Source organism: Carassius auratus, chromosome 20, assembly GCF_003368295.1.
Source record: "Carassius auratus strain Wakin chromosome 20, ASM336829v1, whole genome shotgun sequence".
Taxonomy (NCBI): Eukaryota; Metazoa; Chordata; class Actinopteri; order Cypriniformes; family Cyprinidae; genus Carassius; species Carassius auratus.
This window is the reverse complement of record NC_039262.1, coordinates 10,255,237-10,279,093: the sequence shown is the minus strand read 5'-3', so window position 1 is coordinate 10,279,093 and position 23,857 is coordinate 10,255,237. Positions and strand designations below refer to the sequence as shown.

General features: G+C 36.0%; 2 protein-coding genes across 2 annotated transcripts; one reads left to right on the top strand and one right to left on the bottom strand.

Annotated features, from left to right (window-relative positions):
- Window positions 1-294: 294 nt before the first annotated feature.
- On the top strand, window positions 295-17,630 carry asap2b (ArfGAP with SH3 domain, ankyrin repeat and PH domain 2b). The gene is made up of 29 exons (XM_026290974.1): window positions 295-317; window positions 549-696; window positions 6,691-6,763; window positions 7,988-8,133; window positions 8,328-8,402; window positions 8,974-9,023; window positions 9,497-9,626; window positions 10,085-10,170; window positions 10,257-10,332; window positions 10,444-10,530; window positions 10,624-10,727; window positions 10,799-10,868; window positions 11,554-11,641; window positions 11,771-11,819; window positions 11,943-12,109; window positions 12,986-13,119; window positions 13,200-13,291; window positions 13,457-13,646; window positions 13,901-13,986; window positions 14,089-14,204; window positions 14,410-14,477; window positions 14,624-14,731; window positions 15,112-15,358; window positions 15,503-15,595; window positions 16,097-16,355; window positions 16,501-16,580; window positions 16,687-16,754; window positions 16,945-17,064; window positions 17,147-17,630. Exons 2-29 carry the CDS (start codon window positions 571-573, stop codon window positions 17,219-17,221), a joined length of 3,063 nt encoding a protein of 1,020 aa, XP_026146759.1. The 5' UTR covers window positions 295-317; window positions 549-570; the 3' UTR covers window positions 17,222-17,630.
- A 156-nt stretch (window positions 17,631-17,786) lies between these two features.
- Window positions 17,787-23,597, bottom strand: LOC113120864 (transcription factor E2f1). Its single transcript, XM_026290975.1, has 8 exons — window positions 23,163-23,597; window positions 21,095-21,234; window positions 20,942-21,003; window positions 20,638-20,839; window positions 20,411-20,545; window positions 20,211-20,325; window positions 19,577-19,751; window positions 17,787-18,572 (listed from the first exon to the last, which is right to left on the bottom strand). The coding sequence occupies exons 1-8, from the start codon at window positions 23,526-23,528 to the stop codon at window positions 18,535-18,537; spliced, it is 1,233 nt and encodes a 410-aa protein (XP_026146760.1). The 5' UTR covers window positions 23,529-23,597; the 3' UTR covers window positions 17,787-18,534.
- Window positions 23,598-23,857: the final 260 nt, after the last annotated feature.

The following is a 23,857-nucleotide window of genomic DNA, read 5'->3' as shown; positions in this document are numbered from 1 at the left end:
CTTACGAATTAATCAAGACGAATGTTTAATTATATTGCCACAATGTACTAAAGTCAACACAATGTTAAAATACCGTGTGGAAAAATGTACGCTAAGTTAAAAACGTATTGTTTGTCTAACATTATTTCAGGTTTTAAGGTTTTCAGTGTTAGGTTACGTCCCTAAACTGTGATTGGACAGCCAGATCAGGAGTTCTCTCTCATTGGCGGACTGGATATGATTGACGGGCGATATGATTCCGCCAACAAATCAATTACATGTAAGGTGAACTTCTACTGTACAGGTACGAATGGGTGGAATCCAGAAGTGTTGATCTGGTCAGTTGCGCTTGTGATGGAGCTGTTCAACTCCCCATTGCTAAGACGAATTTACTTCGCATTGCCTCTTTTTCTTTTTGATCTGTTTGGACTCCGTACGGAACTTTTTAAACTAAGTAACGTTACTTTCAGGAATGACTGACGCGAACTGAGTTTGAAACGGGTTTTGTGGCGGACGTTCATTAAAGTACAACATTTAGCACATTTTTCTTTTTCTCGTCTTGGTTTTAGTCTTAATTTAAAGGGAATAAACATGCCTGATCAACTGACAGTACCGGAGTTTATGGACATTACCAATGAGGACTATAAAGCACCAACGACATCGGTGTTCTGCACGCGCATGGTTCACTGCAGAAATACAGTTGGCGCTTTGGAAGAGGTAAAACACCTTTACAATGTCAATAACACGAATAAACTGTATAACACGATTTACAGACTAGTGCGAAGTGAGCAGTTGTGCCTGTAACTGTATAATTGTATTACAGAATGTGTGCTAACTTCACAACATTGCTTCAGTAAATTAATAAAAAGTTTTTTTGGCAAAAGGAGCATGGAAAATGACTTCCTTCTTGTGGCACCAAAGCTCAATGTATACCGTGTTGGAAGTGGACCTCGCCCATGTTTCTCACGCACTGGTTCATGTAACTTCTTATCGCTGTTATGTTGACGCTACTCTTAACTTGTTAGGACTTCTAGTCATTTATAAGTCTCAAAGTCACAAAATGAACTTGATATTACATACATTTACCATTAACAGTAATCTGTTGTTAATAAATCCATCCAGCAGATTTTATGGACTGATTTACAGGCCTGTGCCTGTCTGAGGTAACAGAGCTGTTACTAACAAAAACAGATAGGCGTTAGGCGATAACAGAAATAAGACAAACATTAAAAGATGGTGGAATATTTTATAATGCTACAATGGAAAACATTTAAAACTGTTCACAAGTCCCCAACTAACAGAAAGTATCAAAAAGTGTAATGGCATTGGTGACATACTGTGGCTGTGCTTGTGCTATATTTTACTTTTATTTTACAGTGGTACTGCCACAATATACTGTAAGAGTCAGTAAAGTCATAGTTGTATTAATTAAACTATTTTTCTGCTTTTGGATCTAAGTTTATTATGTATTTTAAGTTAAGCTGATTATTAACTTTGCATACAGTACTTGTGACGTAGAACTTGTATCAGTTTGTTGAGCAAACTAAGAAGGTTATATTAGTTACTTACACACCTACACATACTGACTGAAATGGAGGAAACGAAACAGTACAGAAAACTAATTGCAACATAACTCAACATTTAGAACAAAATATAATCGTAATGTTATCAATCGAAAAGTTATATGGAGTTAAAACGTATATTAATTATGAATAACAAATATTTTTTATCATAAATCCCCATGCTTTGACCAAAAACTTAAATTCAAGTGCATCATCAGAGATCAAACTGAGCATGCTTAGAAAGTTTTATTGTAAGTTATTTTTGTTTAAGTTTCATAAGGTAAATGTCTTAAATACAGACTTAAATTACATTTTAATGTAGTGTCAACATTATCATCATTCAATGGTTCAGTCTATCTGTAAAATTTAGTTTGTCTGACAAAATTATTTTATTATAGAATACAAGGGTTATCTAGATTTCAGTTACATGTTGGTGAGCAATCAAACATTTTTTCTAGAAAGCTTTCTGTATATTTTCTAGGAAAACTTAGTAACTAGAAAATTGTATTGTAAAAATATTGTGTCAAATAACCTAATATGATAACAACTATGTAACTGGCTTGCACAAATATTAATGTAATTTTAATAGTTAGATCAGGTAGAAAGGTTCTTAACAAAAAATAGTGTAATCTGATAGGATCCGCAATAGAATAGGAACAACTATTAATGCTCTATAGTTCTTCTTAAGGTTTGCGTTAGTTTCAAAATTGCAGTGACTTCTTCAATGGAAATATAAGTGCTTTGTTTGTGCAAACAGTTGTGTACTCTGTCACCCTGTTTCACCATCAGAATAGCACACCATCAGAATAGCAGATCTAGCTGAACTTTACTCGTGTCTAAGAATGACCCTGTATTCTGTGCTGTTAATCAAAAGAAGCTCTGCAGCTCTTCCTCTATTACGTCTTTTATACTTTGACTCTGAGCTTGAAATAAAAATGTTGACTTCTGATGAACGGGAAGAGTATCAGTCATTTCTGAATGATGACAAAGGAGTAGCCCAAACACTTCATAGGATGTGTTCACACTTGGCAGGTTTAGTTTGATAAAAATGATTTCTGTAACTGTACTGTTAGTGAGGTCCATTTAAGTAGGTGTGAACGCTGCCATCTGAACCTTGGAGCGGGCCAAACACTAGGCCAAATTAAGCAAAAAACAGGATGTGATGTCAGAAGGTGTGACAAAATATCTGTTTTTTCCTCATCATAGAAGATTTGATGCCAAGTATGGTTTAGTCCTGGCATCAGAACAAGCAGATCTGAGATATTTTTAAGCTCTGATTTATAATTTGGTAAAATAGCACTATATGAACACATTTATCCCAGCATCCAGCATTTTTTTTCAGATGTTAAGTAAGTTTGCAAAACATATGTCATAGAAGGTTTAATGTTAAAAATGATAATGAATGCTTAGCGTAACAGGACTGAATTTATCATTTACGTTTTTGGCCTTGACCAAAAGAACCAAGAGAACTGAACTACAAGAACTACAACCTATGGTGTGTCAAGGACAAGGTGATTTTTGGAAAGCAGGCATGAGTAATATCCACTGCCTCAGGCTCTTAGAGTAACTGCCGTTTTCGTGTGACTGGGATACACAGAGGGAAACACTCTGTATGAGTTGCCCTTTGGCACTACCCCATTTGCATTTAGCCTCAATGGAGGAAGTAGCTGAGCTAAACAAAAGATGTTCATGGTTTATGTAAAGACTGGAGCTGGATCTTGTGCACGTTTCTTAATGCATAAGTTTGCTTATCTATAAAGGGATGTCAGATAATGTGGTTGATTTTGTTAAACCTCTTAAATATTTGGATATGGTCTTTCAGTAGCATGAGGGCTACACACAACCACAGAGAGTATTCGTTTCCGGTTCTTCCATCGCTGTGCGTGGTGTCCTGCAGACACTTGCCTTTGATGGAAACCCCAGTGCAGTTAATATCTCTCATCTCTTTTTCGTCCTTTCTGTTCTCTCTTTCTTTCCCTTCATCTTCTCATTCCTTAAGGCTAAGGCGGGACGGCTGTCCCGCTTCTTGTCCCAGCTTGTCCCACCTAATCTTCTTCTTGCACTCACACGTCTGCTCACTGTTTTTCCAGCTTTTTGTATGAGTCTGCATTCCCTGTTAGGTTTTTCTTTAGAATTTTTTTTGGATCATTTTTGTGAACCAGTGAGCTCAGACTGTACAGTTCCCTTTCAGTCGGTCACTCTCAACGTCATGTCGATGACCGAAGAATAGGGGTATCGATTCGATAGACCAATCTACTTAGTTTAAACTAAACGAGCCATCGGCATGCAATTTTTGCATCCAGTTGCCGCTGATCACAGCGTGTAGATATAATAAGGCAGCAGGTGCAATGCATACCAGATTTTCACTAAGGAGCCGAGTGACAACACTGTTCTACTCCATCCAAGTGTCTTCAGTGAGCTATGAGTTCAGTGCGCTATTGAAAGCTTTTGTTGTTGGCGGTACAGTGCTTCAGCGGTGGTCATTGCTGTGTCGAGTGGGTTGTACATTTTAGGTTGCACTACCCCCTGCACGTGGCCATTCTCCTGTGTGCCTCAGCACATAAAAGAGCATTTCCCTAAAAGAGCAATTTCTCTAAAAGAGCAATAAACTGTTGCATCTTTGTATAGATGATGGATCATCCTTATAAGGATGCCGTTTCACCAGTACGTTTCGGGTACGTTTTCCCAGTGTTATCCAATCTCAATCAGTGTGGTAGTGCTTCGACAATGGTGAGAGGAACTACTTGTTCCGAGTCCCGGCCTACACCAAATAGGTGCACAGGCGGCTCACACAGAGCACTGGAAGGGGCAGCACGTGTGGCGCATTGGTAGGGATCCCAATTCATTGGTCACCGACGTGATGTCAAGTGTGACCGACTGAAAGGGAACATCTCAGTTACGTATGGTAACCCTCGTTCCCTGAAGGAGGGAATGGAAATGTCGCGAAAACTTGGTATGCATTGCACCTGCTGAATTTTTATACTCGTGCTGTAATCAGTGGCTGCTGGATGCAATAATTGTCTGACAATGTGCATTGGCTCGTTTAGTTTACACTCGAAGTAGATTGATCTATCGAATCGATATCCCAATTCGTCGGTCACTGAAGTGATGTCTCCGTTCACCCCTTCAGGGAACGAGGGTTACCATACATAACTGAGACGTTATTTCATACAAGGCCAGTTTCTACAAAGAATAGCATTTGAACAGGCTAGAGATGCAAATATGGGTGTAAAGTGCTTGAAATAGCGTACTTTTAAAAACTAAATCTTTATTTTTCTTGCAGGTCATCTTGACAGTCTTTCCTATTTCTGCCCATTGTACTGAGCTTACAGGTGGATGAAATTAAAGTCCTGAATAAACTTGTATAGCCAATGATAATTTCATTTTATTTAGGATTTCATTTCAAAATGATAGATTTAATTATAAAAACGTCAAAATTTGAAATTAACTCCAGTGATTCTTCATTGTAAAAAAGGCATCTCCACACTGAGAAAGCTGTGGTTAAACAGATTACTTTACAATTTTGTTTTTGTATGAATGTTACTTAATTACATCATTCCATTCCTAAAGCTAATAAAAAGTCACTTTTTATTTTAAAATACTGAAGTATAATTAAATATGGAAGCTCTTTTTTGACTGTAGTATATTTTTACTGAAGTATAAGCTTGATATGTTTCAGAGAGGAAAATGTTGGCAGACAGTATCTATATTTTCTCACAACTTTAGGATTAATGTTTCCATATTGAAAATGTACTAATAATAAATACATGCTTACTTGATGGTTTAGAAAGAAATCTCTTTCATGCTCTGTTTTATCCTCACCGATAGTAGTTTAATTTAAAATACCAATGAAAAATAAAAAAAATGTATTTACTCCTCTGATTTCAAAGCTGAATTTTCAGTATCATTACTCCAGTCTTCAGTGTCACATGATCCTTCCGAAATCATTCTAATATGCTGATTTGCTGTTAAAACTCTTTTTGAAAAGAGTTGCGCTGCTTCATTTTTGTGTAAACCTTGATATTTCTTTCCAGGATTCTTCATTCAATTAAAATTTCAAAAGAACAACATTTATTTGGAATAGAAACCTTTTGTAACATAATTTTTACCTTTGTCACTTTTGGTCAATTTAATGCATCCTCACCGAATAAAAATGTTAATTTCTTAGAAAAAAAAACAAATCTTACTGTTCCCAAACCTTTGAATGGTAATGAATGTTTCATCATAACGTTCTCAATACTCAATGTCTAAAGACAGACTGTGACAGCCGGAAATGTATGAGTGCTGTCAGCTGGCAGGCTCCAGGCTTATCCCTCATCAGATGATTTTGTCTCGCACCAGACATGACTCCTGCATAAACATGGATTTAAGGGAACAAGTCTGTCTACTTCAATCGGCTCTTTTTGTGCAAAATTCCCAGAGCATGATTCAGCATGAGTGATGGGTGGCTAAATTACAGGCTGGATGTAAATTCAATCGTGTGTGAGAGGGAAGTACAAACACAATGCTGTACAAAACAAATCCCTTTTACATATGTTATTATAGTTTGATCTGCTTTATGCACAAAAAGATATTGGTTGTGTTCATTCGGCAATCCTGTAGCTTAAACAGTAGAGCACTGCACTTGCAATGCCAAGGTCATGGGTTTGATTCCTAGAGAGCTGATAAAATGTGAGTCACTTTGGATAAAAATGTCAGCCAAATGCATAAATGTAAATACATTACACTCTCAGAAAAGAAATATAAAAGCTGTCACTGAGGCGGTACTGATATATACACTTAGGTATTAATATGTATCTTAAAGATACCAATATTCACCTTTAAGTGGTAAATAAGGTAACAAGGTGTACCTTTTGAAAAGTAACCTCCACCGCAGTGACAACTTTTGTACCTTTTTTTCTGAGAGTGTAGAATATGCTGCATTTTTAACCATTGTAAAGCATTTTAAGGCAGTTAAGTGAAGATGCAAGTCTTATTGCTGCAGTTTGTTCCTCTTTGTGTAAATAAACTATTTGACTTTGTTATCTTACTTTATTACCATCCTGTGTATTTCTCCGTTTTTATACAGTCTATGGTATTTCTGTGTATTCCGAACTTGTCTGTCCAGCACAAAAATCCCTCTAAGAAAAAGATTTGTGTTGTTTTGCAGGCGTTGGATCTGGACCGCAGTGTGCTGCACAAAATAAAAAAGTCAGTCAAGGCCATAAACAGCTCTGGTCTGAGTGAGTATTACAAATACTTAACACTTTAATCAATAACCAACAGGTTTGTGCTAATTTTGCACTTTTATTCTGTAACTGGTTTTCAAAGTAATGTTTTTTTTTTTTTTTTACTATAAATAATAGTGCAGTTGCTCTGTTAAGCCCATTTACTCAAACAGTGCCAAATGATATATAGCAATAGCGCAGTGTGATTCGAGTCATTGTTACTCTAGCCAGCAGGTGTTGCGCTCTACCTCACACATTCCTCTCATTCCTACCAGAATCACTGAAACCTGTTCCAGCAAGAACCTGCTTACTTCTCTCTCTCTCTCTCTCTCTCTCTCTCTCTTTAGAGCTAGATTTTCACATCTGTAGTTGTTCTTTAAATCTGTTGCTGGTGAGCGATTATCATAGTTCTTGAATAATCTTACCTGTTCTGTGCACAGTTTACTGCAGCGATGTTATTGTTGAAGTCTGCATGAAATCAAAATAGAGCATATTTACAGCCCCCTTTTAAATTAATCTAGAGAAAAAGTGACATGTGTGTTTAAAACTGGAAAATTGGCTTCCCTTCTGTTATGGCGTTCTCTATTTATAATGTCAGTTTGATGGTTTGAGTAGAACTTTATTATATAAAATAAAGATAAATAGAAAAATTTGTGTGTATGGGGGGGGGGGGGGGGGTGGCTAATAAAAATGACCAAAGCCCATCAAAAAATTACTGAAACTTAAACTACAAAAAAAAAAAATATATATATATATATATAAGATAAATAATAACTTCTTTATTTTAATTTTTTTCAAAATATGAATAAATACTAAAATATTATATAAATAATTCTATAATATTATTGGTTTACACAAACATTAACATCAGAATAAATACGCTGTGAGGTTCCGAAAAATAAATAGTTTTTAAAATAAAATAAATTAAAATGTTAAATAAATGATAATACATTTATTTTTACAATGATTAAATTGGTGGCAGTTCCTTCTAAGTGAATTTCCTTTATTGCAGGAAACAGACTTTGTTAGCAAGTTGTTTCTTCTTTATAGTAACCCAAATCTTAAACAGCCTGTTGGCCTTTTGCTGTACTGCACACCACTGGGGAGTGTGGTTACCATGCTCTCTTCTACAACACTTTCACTCATAAACTAGGAAGTATGTTTTTTGCAACTGGTAAGAATGGAAAAGGTCCATAGGACTGGAGTAATTGACTGACAGGCTGTTTTGTGTCTTTTTAGCTCACGTAGAGAATGAGGAGCAGTACATCCAGGCACTGGAGAGGTTTACGGATAACACCGTGTACAAAGATGACCCTGAGATGTCCAATTATTTCCTCAAATTTGCTGGTTTCACTAAGGAGCTCACTGGTCTCTTTAAGAACTTGGTGAGCCAGCCTCTGACATCCATCTGTTGTAGATCTTTCTGCTATTAATATTTCAGACCTGTATTTGTCTTGCCTGTGGCTCTTCAGGAAATACTGCCTGAGTTACATGTAGATCATTTTCACACAGATGTATGTTAATACACAAACTATACACTTTGTTTTGAAACTTCTAATGTCTTCTTTTGTGCCCACAGCTGCAGAACATGAATAACATCATCACTTTCCCACTAGACAGTCTGCTAAAGGGAGACCTTAAAGGAGTCAAAGGGGTATGCAGTGATATTTGGATGAAATATGGGGTAGCACTTTGTTTTTTGGAAAATTCTTACTATTAACTAGTAGCTTATTAGCATGAATATTACTAGCATTTTTGGCTTTTTATTAGTATACTTATAAAGCATGCTTTATTCTGCAAAACCATATTTTAGATCCCTTGATCCAACCAAATACATAAACTTAACAACTACCTTACTAACTATTAATAAGCATCAAATTAGCTGTTTATTGAGGCAAAAGTCATATATAATAGTTAGTTATTAGTGAGAATTGGTCCCTAAACTAAAGTGTGACCAAATATGTACCTTTCAAACATTTGGGGTCAATAAGAATTTTATTTCAATTTAAAATAACATTTTAATTTTAATATTTTAATATATTTTAAAATGTAATTTATTCTTGAGATGGCAAAGCTCAATTTTAAGTATTTCAGTCTTCACATGATCCTTTTTTTAATACAATGAATTTTCACAAATACATTATGGTGGTTTGTGTTTTTTTTGTATATATATATTTGCCCTTAAGTCTCTTCATATGTTCTCTGTGCTTTTATTTGTCCATCAGGATCTGAAAAAGACTTTTGATAAAGCATGGAAGGATTACGAAACCAAACTGTAAGCACCTATTAACCTCTTTATAATAATCTCAGAATATATATAAAAAAGTAATAGTTACAGATTGATCAGTGAACATTAAACTTAAACCTTTTACACTCATGAAGCCCTTAGTGCATGATGCACAAAAGGTTGTAATAACTGTAGATTAGTTTATCTGAATCTACAAATTCAGGGGAAGGGGAGGTTGCACTACATAGAATGTGGGGCCACACCTTAAGTAAACAACAGCACCGGCATATATATATATATATATATATATATATATATACATATATATATATATATATATATATATATATATATATATATATATATATATATATATATATATATATATATATATATATATATATATATATATAGTGTGTTTATGCATTATGAGGCATTGATGAAAACCTAAAGTATGTGCATGGTTAAGTACATATGCTGTTATTTTCTTTTCATGTCCATGCTCTAAACTTATTTACAAGCGGCAAGATTGAGAAAGAAAAACGGGAACATGCCAAACAGCATGGTCTGATCAGAACAGAGATCAGCGGAGGAGAGATTGCAGAAGAGATGGAGAAAGAGAGACGCCTCTTTCAGCTTCAGATGTGTGAAGTAAGGAATGTGGTTCACACACAGTACAACCAGCATCAGAAAGGGCATTTCTTTCTTTTTGAAGTGAGAAATAGTGATGGGCCTAGTACACTTCTTGCCTTGGTAATATAAGACACATGTTTGTTTCTGTGAATTGTGGGGACTTTCCAGAGACTTCTATTACTTTAATACTGAACAAACAATATGTTTTATCCCCATCCCATCCCGACCCTAAACCTAACCCTTACAGAAAACCTGTTTGCATTGTTACACTTTCAGATAAACATAATTTCTTTCCCTCGTGGGGACCGCAGGTCAGTCCCCACATTGTCAAAAAATTCAGGCTCTATATTGTATTGCAAAAGAAAACAAGTACACCCACCCATGTACAGATTTTTTTTTTCATTTTGAACAATAGTTAATGAAAATACTAACCAAAGTATAGCAACTGAAATGATTGTTTCATACTTTTTTCCTAGTATCTCATTAAGGTGAATGAAATTAAAGTCAAGAAAGGAGTTGACCTGCTCCATAACCTCATCAAATACTTCCATGCCCAGTGCAAGTATGTTGGTTTACAATACTAGTAACAATACATTTCATTTTTTTAAATGAGACTTTTAAAATAATTGGTTTCCTGTTTCCACACAGTTTCTTTCAGGATGGGTTAAAAGTTGTGGACAGCCTGAAACCTTTCATGGAAAAACTCGCCACAGACTTAACTGCAGTATGTTTTTTGATATCGCTGTCTGCTCTTTTGAAGACATATTCTTTATTTAGACAGAGCAGTTCATTTCTTATATTGTGATGTTTGCTGTTGCTTGTGTGTGAATTGCAGAACAAACAGACACAAGATGCAGAGAGAAAACAGCTAATGCAGCTGAGAGATATTCTCAAATCTGCTCTACAGTCAGAGAGTAAGGAGGTGAGCCCAAAAATATTTGGAGACCATGATTGATTGGACGATTGCTTAATTTAGAAGTAAGTCTTGTTGTTTTGTTTGTTTGTGTGTTGAAAGGACCTCCAGTCAAAGCAGAATGCAGGCTATAGTCTTCACCAGCTGCAGGGCAATAAAGCTTACGGCACTGAGCGCTCTGGGATGCTCCTCAAACGCAGCGAAGGGTGAGTTTGTCTGGCACTTCAGTGATATCTTCCAGTGCATCCTTTTTAAAAGGCTTCTCTCCATCTTGCAGACTGAGGAAGGTTTGGCAGAAAAGGAAGTGCACTTTGGAAAATGGATTATTGACTATTTCTCATGGAACGGTAGGGGAATAGAAAAAACACTATTTGTGTAACATATGTGTATTTCAAAATTATGTTTTTGTTTTGCAAGGTTGGCTCCACCATTTTTACAGAGTTTGAGGGCAACAACGTGTAATCTCAAAATACCATTTAGTGGCACTTTCATAAGGATTTTATAGTATAATATAGGCAAGGCAAGTTTATTTATATAGCTCATTTCGTACAAAATGGTAATTCAAAGTGCTTTACATAAAAGAACGTAAAATAATAATGAAGAAAAATAATAACAAGAATGAAACATGCATTTAAAATGAATTTAAAAGTTAGAAAATAATTTTACATAAAAAACAGTGAAAATATAGTGCAATATAGTTTGATCATGTATTAATAAAAAGTACATATATAAATCTATTTATTAATAAAATTATACAATTGTAATAAATTAAAATGACTGTATGTAAAATAAATTCAGAGAGTTTATATAATAGAATTATAATTGTTACATGCATAATTTTTTTAATATATATGAAAATGTTTATTCAATATATTTATTATTTTTATTACATAACACATCATTCTTTATATTAATGTATATATAAAGTATATACCCCATTTCATTGAGTATTGCTGTTAATGTGTAATAAATGTTTTAAATAATACATTTTCTGCTCTTTCTTTCTTGCTCTTTCTCTCTTTTATCTTGCAGGCCAACGCACCGCCAGCAAACCTGAACCTCTTAACCTGCCAAGTGAAGTGTAACCCAGACGAGAAAAAATGCTTTGATCTTATATCACGTAATAAACTTTTAACAACAAGCACAGTCCAGGACTCATAAATTCAGAGCCAGTATTCTCAGAGTCTGTCATGGTTCATATGGTTGGTTGGTCATTTTTAATTGCTTACTGTTCTCTTCCATCTTCTAGATGACAGAACGTATCACTTTCAGGCAGAGGACGAAGCTGAGTGCCAAATGTGAGTGTGTGTGTGTGTGCTCTCACAAATTTGACACGATTTTATAAATACCATGTGAGAATGTAATCATTATGTCTATCATTTCTGTCTTTTCATCTCTTCATGTGTATCTGTCGATTTCAGATGGGTGTCTGTGCTCCAGAATAGTAAAGAGGAGGCTCTGAACAACGCCTTTAAGGATGATCAGAATGAGGGAGAGAACAACATTGTGCGGGAGCTGACCAAGGCTATTGTGGGAGAGGTGAAGAAGATGAGTGGCAATGACGTGTGCTGTGACTGTGGAGCTTCCAGTAAGCAATATAGGCTTGATGTAATTACGGATATGCCGGAATCAAATTTTCCTGTTGCGGTTAATAGCTCTTGCTTTTTTTTCAATCATGTTATTGACATTTAGTTAGGTCATAATACAGTATTGACAGGTTAAAGAACTTTTTTTCTTATAACAAAAATAACTGAACATTTAAATCCAATAACGAAATGCAGAAAAATATCTAAAGTATATAATCACGTGTGCTAGTTTACATCGCAGCACACACACAGTCTTTCAAGCAGCATGCAGCGGTGTTGTGCATTTTGACCAGTTGATGGGAAAAGTCTTCTTAAAATGCATTCCAACTTCTGAATCATTTGTAGTATATAATTATTCACAGTATTTAGAAGTGCCCACGATAACAATATTGTGCATATTCATTATCGTGATATATCGCATTACAGAGTACTGGGACATGTCTAGATGTAATGTAACCTAGTGGTTAAACATCTGGGCTGGGGACTGAAACGTTGCAAGTCTGAATCCTGCAAGGTTTGATCCCTGAGTTTTAAATGTAATTGGAATGGAATAAGATGTAAATAATGGCTGAATCAAATTAACTACTCAATCGTTTTTGCTGTTGTTTTCTGCGTTATTTACAAAAGCAAGACATTTTAGGAGAGTGTGATTCTTGCTTCAGCTCACTCTACTGTTTTTTTTTTTTTTTTAATGAAATCTACACCCTGTGCTTCCTGTTTTGCATCTGACCTTTCCACTTCTCTTTGTACATTGTGTGAAACTTAGTCATCCCAGCAGAACTTGTTTTATTGTTTAGATCAAAGTTTTTCTTAGAAAAGATAACCCTGTATCACATTCAAAAGATACTTCATTGCCTTCTCATTTGTTGTAACTACAGATCCAACATGGCTCTCCACAAACCTGGGTGTGTTGATTTGCATCGAATGCTCTGGAATCCATCGAGAAATGGGAGTCCACTACTCCAGAATACAGTCTCTGACGCTGGATGTCTTGGGCACATCTGAACTCTTGGTAAATTCTTGTAACAAATAGGTCATTTCTGAGAAGAAATTGCAAACATACAGATTGTGATGATTTTAAATGGGCTGCAGCTTGCTAACAGCGTGGGCAATGCAGGATTCAATGAAATCATGGAATCAAACCTGTCAGCAGAGATCCCAAAACCCAACCCTTCTAGTGACATGTGAGCGATCACTTTCACTGACATCTTTTAACTTTTTTGAATGAAATTTTTATATATACATTATATGTGTCTCACATTAAGATCTGCAGGTTTGCTTTTTTTTTTTTTTTTTCTCTTCACATCATACATTTCATTACAATGTTTTCTCTCGCAATTGTCCTTCAGGCAGGTACGAAAAGACTTCATTACAGCCAAATACACAGAGAAGCGCTTCGCTCAGAAGAAGTATGCAGATAACGCGGCCCGGCTTCATGCACTGTGTGATGCAGTGAAGTCCCGGGACATCTTCTCTCTGATCCAGGTGTACGCTGAAGGAGTGGACCTGATGGAGACCGTTCAACAAACTAACCAACATGTGAGTTATAGGTTGGAGTCATTGTGTGTTTTATTTTTTCTAACACCACCCGTGTAGTCGGATTCTTGAACACATGTCTCTTATGGGTTGGTTCTTTTTAGTGAATAAAATACATATAGTGTGTCTTGCATCAGTATATTTTTTTAATTAATAAATGTTTTTAATAATGCACTCTCTCTCTCTCTCTCTCTCTCTCTCTTTCTCTCTCTCTCTCTCTCTCTATATATATATATATCTTTGCTTTTCACTGACAGGAACCAGGTGAGACAGCGCTACATCTTGCAGTACGAATGGTGGACCGGAATTCTCTCCATATTGTGGACTTTATTGTACAGAACAGGTACTCCACTGATGTTCTGTATTTTAGCTAAAATAAGATTTTATATGCATATTATTCAGACATTTCACATGTCCATATGTGTCTGTATGTTTGTGTATGCAGTGGTAATTTAGACAAGCAGACTTCCAAAGGAAGCACAGCGCTGCACTACTGCTGCTTGACTGACAATAGTGAATGTATGAAGCTACTACTGCGAGGGAAAGCATCTGTCACCATTAGTAAGAGTTCATATCTCTAACCTCAGGAATTCAAACTACACACACAAACAAACACACACACACAAAACTAATAATGAGACATTCTGCATTAAAAGAAAAAAAAAATCTAGCAAAATTGCTAGTCATTTATTATTGGTATTTGATATAAATTACAGGTTTTTTTGGGGTCATGCATGAAATAAGAAGACTGTTGTTTTTCTTCCAGCTAATGATGCAGGAGAGTCTCCTCTGGATCTGGCAAAGCGTCTCAGACACACAAAATGCGAAGAGCTGGTGGGTACATTTGTTATGTTTAATGCCAACATAAATCCTGAATGCTGATTTTTACTCCTCTTTGCTTTTCTTGAGAGAAAGTAATTTGCCTTTTCATGAGATTGTGTTCGTCTCCAATATATTCTTCTGTGCTGTGTGATCGACAGCTGACTCAGGCACAAACAGGGAAGTTCAACGTCCATGTGCATGTGGAGTATGACTGGCGTCTGCATAACGATGACCTGGACGAGAGTGAAGATGAGATGGAAGACAAGGTTAACATACTTTTTATACAAAAGAAGCCATTTATTTCAGTTATACCCTCTTTAAGATTTTTTTTCCACAATAAATTAATACTTTTATTAAGCAAGGATGCATTGAATTGACCAGACGTAACAGCAAAGACATTTATAATGTTACCAAAGATTCAAATAAATATATTTCTCCGTTACCTTAGTTAAAACTGAGAGAACATAAGTGGTATTGTAAACAATCATTCATACTGTATACTTTATGCAAACCTCATTCACTGTTCACTACATAGTGAATGTCACATAGTTTATTACATAAAGATCAAAATGTATTTGGACAAAGAGAAATTTGAGCACTGTATTACCTTTTTGCTCATCCTTATGTCGTTGATTTTGTGTTTCAGCCCATTCCCATCAGGCGTGAGGAGCGTCCAGTTAGCTGTTTTATTCCAGGCACTGGCCTCATGAAGCCCGACATGAGCGCTCTGGCACGGGACGTGGCTAATGTGGTCAATAACAAGCAGAGGGCTTTTATTCCTAGCATGATCTGCAATGAGACTTACGGCACTATGCTTGATGTTAATCCACCACCTTTAGGTTTACCAGGGTTGCCGGGTATTCCTCCTCTACCGCTTCGTACCTTGGGAAGGGGTGAGTAGCATTCAGGCATGATTGAGAACCTTCTGGTAGTAAATTCTGAAAGCTTTCATTCTGAATTAGCTTGCTTACAAATGTACATTCAGTAAAGTCATAAACGTACATAATAAACACATTTCTGTGTGTTTGTGATATCAGGGTGGAGCCCTCCAGCGGAGATGGTCGGGAGACAGAGATCATGCTCAGACCCTTCAAACCCTCAGAGTCCAGACAAAAACATCTCAGTGTACGGTGAGTCTCACACCCATTTCTATACAGACTATTATTTCTATGTATATACATAGTCTATAAAACTCTGCACCAAGACTGAATTTGTTTGATCACTAAAAGTGTATTATCAATGTAAAAAAACAGCTACTTGTAATTTTTGTGGAAATATGATCCATTATTTTTTCAGGATTCTCTGATGAACAGAAAGTTTAAACTAACATTTATTTGAAATAGAAATCATTTGTAACATTACAAATATCTGTACTGTCGCTTTGGATCAATTCAGTGCATTCTTGCTGAATAAAAGTGGTAGTTCCTTAAAAAAAAGAATCAAAATGTAACTTTTGAACAGCAGTTAAGATGTTTATTCAACATTGTTGTTCCATAATGCTCTACTAGCTCTACCGGCTGGTCAACCAATTTAAACTACAATGGAACAGTTATAAACCAAGCACCATGTTCGAAAAATCAAGCAGTTTGTTCTTGTAGGCATATGCATAACAGGTCTTGTCTCTCCTAAAGTGCTCCCCCCTGCTCCGCCACCTCCTCCTGCGGCCAAGAGACCACTGCCTCCAGATCCAAAGGCAGCTCTTCCCCAAATGCCTCCGGTTCCATCTGCACCCTCTGCACCTCCAGTCATACCACCCGCTCCAGCTAGACCAGCACCCATAGTACCACCTGCTCCAGTGTTGCCCACGTCATTTTCATATAAACCCCCACCTCCTCCCATACCCCCACAGCCAAAAGCCCCTGCACCCAAACCAGTAAAATCCCCCTCTAGGTAAGATGTGACCTCCCAGCTGCATTACCAGTAACAGATTATCAGATGCTGTGATTTTTTTTTATAGGGATTACAAGTGCTGGTTTTGTAGCAGTGTTAGCATTGGCTACATTATATCAGCTTCAATGTTCTGTTTATTTCTCAGGGATCCTGTTGGTCCTTTTAGTAAAGATGCTAATGTAAATAAAGCTCCACCCACCGTCCCCAGACCAACTGACAAAACAGGTGAATTTAATGATGCTTACATACATGATGAATACAGCTCTCATAATATATATTTTAAGTTGAAATAAGCTTTTTCATTTTTATTAAAAAAAATTTTCTCCTCCAGATTCTGGGCCATCATCTGCCTCCGCACCAGCTCCTGTCCCTGCTCCCAAACCCAGAATGGCCCCACCTGTAAGTGTCAGCCATTAAAATATATATTTTTTCCCCTAAAAAGTACACTACCCTAAAGTTTGGTGATTAGGTATTATGTTTTTTGAAAGACTGTGTTTACTTTATCAGAATAACAAGTAATGAAAATGTGCGTTTTTAAATCGTAATTGTGATGTCAGTGGCAAATCGAAAACATTTCTACTTGTTTCAGAAACAGAGACCTAAGAGAGTAAAGGCCCTGTATAACTGTCAGGCTGATAAGCCAGATGAACTGACCTTCTCTGAAGGAGAGGTGATAATAGTGGATGGAGAGGAGGACAAGGAGTGGTGGGTGAGTACGCAGTCATACTTTTAACACAGTACATGTGCACATCAGCTGACTAAATCATGTGTGATCCTGATGAATCCTGCAGGTGGGCCACATTGACGGGGAGCCGAACAGGAAGGGCGCTTTTCCTGTCTCGTTCGTTCACTTCATCACTGACTGATGTCATCCATTGCCGTCTTACTAAGATCACAGGCTTTTTGTGCCAGAAACCTGAGAATGCTGATTATTTAACTAGTGGCTGGATGGTGGTGTACGGGACATTCACAAACAACCTCAGGAAACGGCTCACTTTATCAATTATTACAATTCCAAGTGCAATTACCTCTAACTTTAATGCAGAAATGATGAACTGTGATGAGTGCTATGCTTTATATGGGGACCATTCGTTTTTATAAACTGTAATATTGTTGGATCCTTACTCTCATCTTTATAGAGCTTTTTTTTTTAAAATCTATATCAGTTGCAGAGCAACTCTTATTTTGCAAGTGCAGTTAAGTGACATGTAGCTTGCATACAAGTGTTCGAGTTCTGTTACCGGACAAGCCATTAAACCTTTTAACTCTGTACATTTAAAAGCCTGGGTTTTATTTTTTCAGCACTAGATAGATATATTTTTTACAAAAATAACTGACAGAATATCAAAGTAGTGGCTCAACAGTTCACAGTATTGTTATATATTTTAATAGTTGCACTACAGTTGAAAAGTTTGGGGTAGAAGTTTTTTTTATTTATTTATATACATTTATGAAAGAAGTCTTGTATGCTCGACTGCACACAGCAATTCTGTCAAATATTATTTCTATAAAAAATTACTACTCTAATATATTTTAAAATGTAATTTATTCCTGTGACCGTGTTACTCCAGTCTTCCAGTGTCACATGATCCTTCAGAAATCATACTAATATACTGAATTTTTGCATTTCAGATTATTATCAAATGTTGAAAACAGCTGCGCCGCTTAATATCTGAATGAAAACCATAGTGTTGTTTCTCAGGATTCTTTGAGGAACAGAAAGTTCAAAAGAACAGCATTTATTTGAAATACAATTTTCGCACTATTGTAAATGTCTTTCTGTCACTTTTGATTAATTTAATGTGTCCTTGCTGAATAAAAGTATTAATTTCCTTCCAAAAAAAAAAATCTCAGACCTCAAACTTTTGAACCGTAGCATACATTTACAAAGCACTCTCCCATAAACGAGGACATCTTGTCATACTGAAACAGGGTCAAGGTCTGTCTTCGAGCACCACAGATTTGATTAATTTACAGCATAGTCAGATGATCGAAGAAAAAAAAAACCCTGTTATACAAAAAATACTTTAAACTGTTTAAAATACAAATCAAAAATCTCCACGAGATGTCTTTAACCCAGCAGAGTATATATATTCACAGTGGTCTTTCCAAAAAGGCCAACAAAGTCTGTTAGGATGGGATGTTTTCTCAAAGAAGCAAAGGCTCTTCTTTTAGATCCTTAAGTGCTTTGCACAGCTGTTACAGTATTTAAAACATCTGCAAAAACAAATGGGAAAAAACGTTCAGTCAGTCATTCTGCAGCCCTATCCAATGCAATATCAACTGCTGCAACTGAACAGTTCTCATGTTTATAGAGGTCCACAGGGGCAGGAAGCCTTTCTCCTCTGCAGTGGTGCTGGGTCAGAGTAGTTGTTCCATTGGAATAAGGAGGGTACAGTCCCTTTCTTCAGCAAGCGGCGCTGCTTTAGGAGTCAACGGCTCTTTCAGATCTTCTCTCTTGAAATGACGACTGCAGACTCTCATATGGGAAGTGATGATTAAATCCTTGCGTCGAATGTTGCCTATTACACTTTTTCCGTCTTTCTTCATCCGTGGGAAAATAAGGAAAGCTCAGCACAGAGTTGAACTTTGAGGAAGCCGAACACAACGGGACACAAAAATGCTCTGCTGCACTACTATCTTCCCGCCGCTGAAATTTAAACTTTCTGGATGCCTTTGCTACAATGAGATATTGGCTATATTTGTAACATTTCTACACTTTAAAAATGAATGATTGTTGAATCGTAGATAACGTCCATTGTCCATTGCATAACGCAGGTCTCAAATGTAGGACTTTTCTAAGTGACCATCCACAAGCACTGAGATTGGTTTGTTTACTGGATATTTTTGTTCTTTAAAAGCGAATACCATTTAAATGTTCGGGATCAGTAAGATTTTTTGGGGTTTTTGAAAGTCGCATTTGCTTAACCAAGGCTGCATTTATTTTAAAATATTAGATATATATTCCTGTTATAGCAAAGCTGTATTTTCAGGATTACATTTCAGGATTCATTGATGAATAGAAAATTCAGGAAAACAGCTTTTATTTGAAATAAAAAATCTTGTGTAACATCATTAATATCTTTACTGTCACTTTTAAGCAATTTACCGCCTTCTTGCTAAAGAAAAGTATCCATTTCTTAAAAAATGTAAAAACTTCTTGACCCGAAACTTTTAAACCGTATTGGCCATAATGCATCCAGGTGTGGAATACGGCTAACCTGATATTAATGGTTGTGTGTGTATCCGGCTCTCCTCTAGTGTTAGAAAGCAGGCTGGTTTGACAAGTTTAGATTCTGTGTTCGCTGGATCCACAGCTTCACTTGGGCCCTCAGTATCACAGGTGAGTATTTGGATGGGCCCCCGGTAGCCTTTCAAGTGGATCTGGATTGATTCCTAGAACATAACATAAATAGTTCATAGGTTCATATTACCTATATTCCTTCCAGCCATCAGATGAGTCTCCTTTAATCATTATTCAAATAAGGGGTGGGCAAGATAACCAAAATAAAATGCAAATGTCCTTTCACTGTCTTCCTTTTAAATCAAAATCCACCAAAATATTTACTTTTACGATTAATCGAGATTAATTGCATCCAAAATAAAACGTTTTTGTTTGTACTGTGTACTGTATTCATTATGTATACATAAAAACACACATCCATGCATATATTTTAATATTATTATATAATTTATATGATATATTCCTCTTAAATATATATGTGCAGGTGACACACATGATAATTATATACAATACACACACATATTATGTAAACAAAAACTTTTTTTGAATGCGATTAACTAATTTAAACTATTAAAGTTTTTGGAATGACACCTAAGGCTCGGTGTCTTTACCTCAGTGGGAGTGGGCACCTCTAGCTTGGACTCTTCAGGGGCCCTGATAGCTATTATAGTCTGGTCCTTGAAAACACCAATCTGACAGATGTCCTCATATGTCACATAAGCTGAGGTACAACAGCAGTTAAGTCCAAAACAACTGAAAGGACTTCTATAACATTTGTTAGAAACACTATCACAGAAATATGAGAGGATATTCAGCATTGTCTTTGAGGTCGGTCAGGGCGAAGAGCTGTTGGGCGCAGTCTTTGATCAGCCCGTCAAGGGCCTCCTCCATTGACTTCAGATAAACTAGGTCAGCTTTTGTCTTCCACAAGTTTGTTGATGGATTCCTTGAAAATGTATAGAAAAATCACTGTGTAAATCAAACCGTATTTCATTGGACAAAATCTTGTTGTGTAAGTAGCATTCAGTGGAAACTTACATCCACTGGATCTTGTTTTTGGACGTGCTTTTGATTAGCTGGATGCCGGTAAGCACATTAGTGATGTCATACACCCGCCTTTTTCTTGTGCCCAGTTTTCGAGTAACCTCTTTGAGGTCAAGTACTCCATTCGGTGCCGAGTGAAGCAACTCCATGAAGCGTTTGGTCAGCCGTCCAAGAGCAACCTCAGAGCGTTTCGGAACTGGAATGAAAATTGAGAGCTTTTTTAACCATTGGTCAAATAAACATTCAAATTCTGTGCAGCATCAGAAAGTGAATGAAAACTTTTAATAACATGCCATACCTTGACTGGTGGATGCCCCTGTTGCTTGTTTCATATTGATCATGTTGGGATCGCTACTTAAACTAAAAGAAAGGACATTATATAATGGATGGGAAAAATAATCAATACTGTTTCATTGCTTTGGTAGCAGTTATTTAATGTAGACAGTGTTACCTTCCACTGAGACACTGTCCTTGTACTTGACTATTCATGTTATGTGAGCCATCATCCGGAAGACTGTGGTCTTCATCATCATATTCCTCAAAATCCTCAAACTCCACATCATAAAGATCATCTTCTGCAGCAAGCCCACCCTTTCAAGAAAAAATAAGGTTAATAACACTTGATACTGCATAGCGTTATCCAATGTATTTCATAGCAAAATCTCCCCAGCTATTTGAGCACATGTATTTTACTTCTTAATAACTATTAAACTAGATGGAATAATTAGATTTTTTTATACATTTTATTTCATGAAAGAGTTAACATGGAGCTCAGTATGTAAAAATGTTTAAATAAAAGCTTTAAACAATAAGGTAATATTGTTTAATATTAATTTTATCATACCATTTTGGATAAAAGGTAATGTTAATCGAAGAATAAATGTGACCCTGGACCACAAACCAGTCTTGAGCATCTGGGTATATTTGTAGCAATAGCAAAAAATACATTATATGGACCCTCAGATTTCAGATTTTCAAATAGTTGTATCTCGGGCCAAATATTTTCCTATTCTAACAAACCATACGTCAAAGGAAAGCTTATTTATTCAGCTTTCAGATGTATAAATCATTATAGGTTTTGTTGTCCAGGGTCACAAATGCAAATTTATTATACATATATATATATATATATATATATATATGTATATTTTTATACTTTTCCCCCTTATTATAATAAAACTTTGAAATGTACAACATAGTGTGAATCGATTTGTTTTTTTATTCAGAATGTTTTTCACACTGTTTCCAAATATGATCATATGTTTATGTGTATTATGATCATGATTATATATATATATATATATATATATATATATATATATATATATATATACAAATCATATGTAAAACATTGATAGGTTGTGTTTAAATTTGCATGTTATATTGTAAGAATCATTAACCACTCGTGTAAAAAAAAAAAAAAAAAAAAGATTGATTAGTGAAATGAAAGAATAGTTTAATAAAAAATAGGAATGATTAGTAGTTGTCTCTAATTGGCCTGTTTAGCTAAGCCCTTCTTATTTAGTCGTACAGTTTTGCATGATTTGTAGATTATACTTAATAGTTTACACTTTGCATAAATGTTTGCAATTAGTTTTTTAAAAGGTATCATTACATTCTTAAGGACTCTAATAGAGCAAGCTAGGTTTAAAGACTTTTTTTGCATTTGTAAATTGTATAATAAATAAAAAGAAAACAAATAGTGTACAAAAAGATGTCTAGTGTTAGTTTTTTTTTTTTTAAAGAAAACAAGCAGTTATATAAATATATAAAGGATGCAAGTCTAAAGAGGGCAAGTTTTATTTATTTATTAACTTTGCACGGCACAAATATGGCATTACATACTTTTTGACAAGACTCCCTGAGGTGGCTTTAATTAATTTCATAATAACAATGTTATGAAATTAATGCTTTAAATATAGAAATATTAAACAATTTAAATTAGTCAATTTATATTTTAAAAACTAAACAAACCACCTGTAGGTGGCATCAAGTCAGTGAATCATTTATTTAATCGATTCGTTCAAATAGCCAATTCATTAGTTTAGTAAACAAAGCAAGTTACTCTCTTATGACTCACTGGAGAAACAGTGCTGTGTTTGCTTTGGAATTATTTTAATTGACAAATCAGACAACAGTGTTCCTAATATGTAAGTATAGGTAATATTAACTTATTTATAAAATCAAAAATGTATAAAACGGTTGTATGAATTCAGTTTCACATTAATAATCCTGAAAAACCTGTCACTCGTCTAAGTTCATCGCGATCTCACAAACTTCGCTTTAACGTTTCAGTGAATGAAGCTCTCTACACTGCACACTGAATCTATAATTTACATCGTCTCTACACCTTCTTATAATGAATGACAAAACCTGCAGTCAGCTTTCACGATCTCCAGTGGCTGTAGTCTGCAGGTATAATGGCCAATCACAAAAGACGCGGCTAACCAAATATGTCCAGCAAGGTATATGTAGATAGATATAGATAGATGGCTGTCCGAATATGCATTGCACCCAACCTCCTCCACCGGGTCCGGGGGCTTTTCCAGCTCATCACACGAGCTCCAGACCCGTCTCTCTAATGGTGGCATAACAGGAATGGCGTCCACTGTGATTCCGTTCGGCGTGATGTGATGGCTCAGGAAATGATCCTCGCATATCTGATGTTGATCTGTGATCTCGCGCTCAGTCTCCCGTAAAGCGGTCAGCCATACTTTCACTCGGGCCTTGTCTTTGGGGAATCTGAAAAACCTCTTGCGCGGACGGCTCGATTGCTCTTCAGGTCTGAGATCATTGTGGTTTATGCATCCCTGCACCACACACTTCACCATCGTCGCAACACGCTTCCAGATTATTTTGCTACATTCAATCAGATCAACGTGCATGTGCAATGTTTACACGCATCACGAGAGGAAACGCAAAACACAACGTCACGTGATCTCGTCTGACCAATCAAATTATTAGGTTCTCTGCTTCATGTTTTCTCTATTGAATATGCGAACCTAGTGACATCTAGTGCAATGGAGAAGTACTACACTGCATTATCTGCATCGTCTTTTTTATCGTTTACGTAGGTATATGTATTAATATTTGATATAGGCTTTTACATTTTATATACTTCAGATCCCCAGGAAATGAGGGGGCAGATGATGGCGTAAAGCGAACAGCTGTAGTATAATTATTATTTTATTATAAACAGATGTAACAATGACCA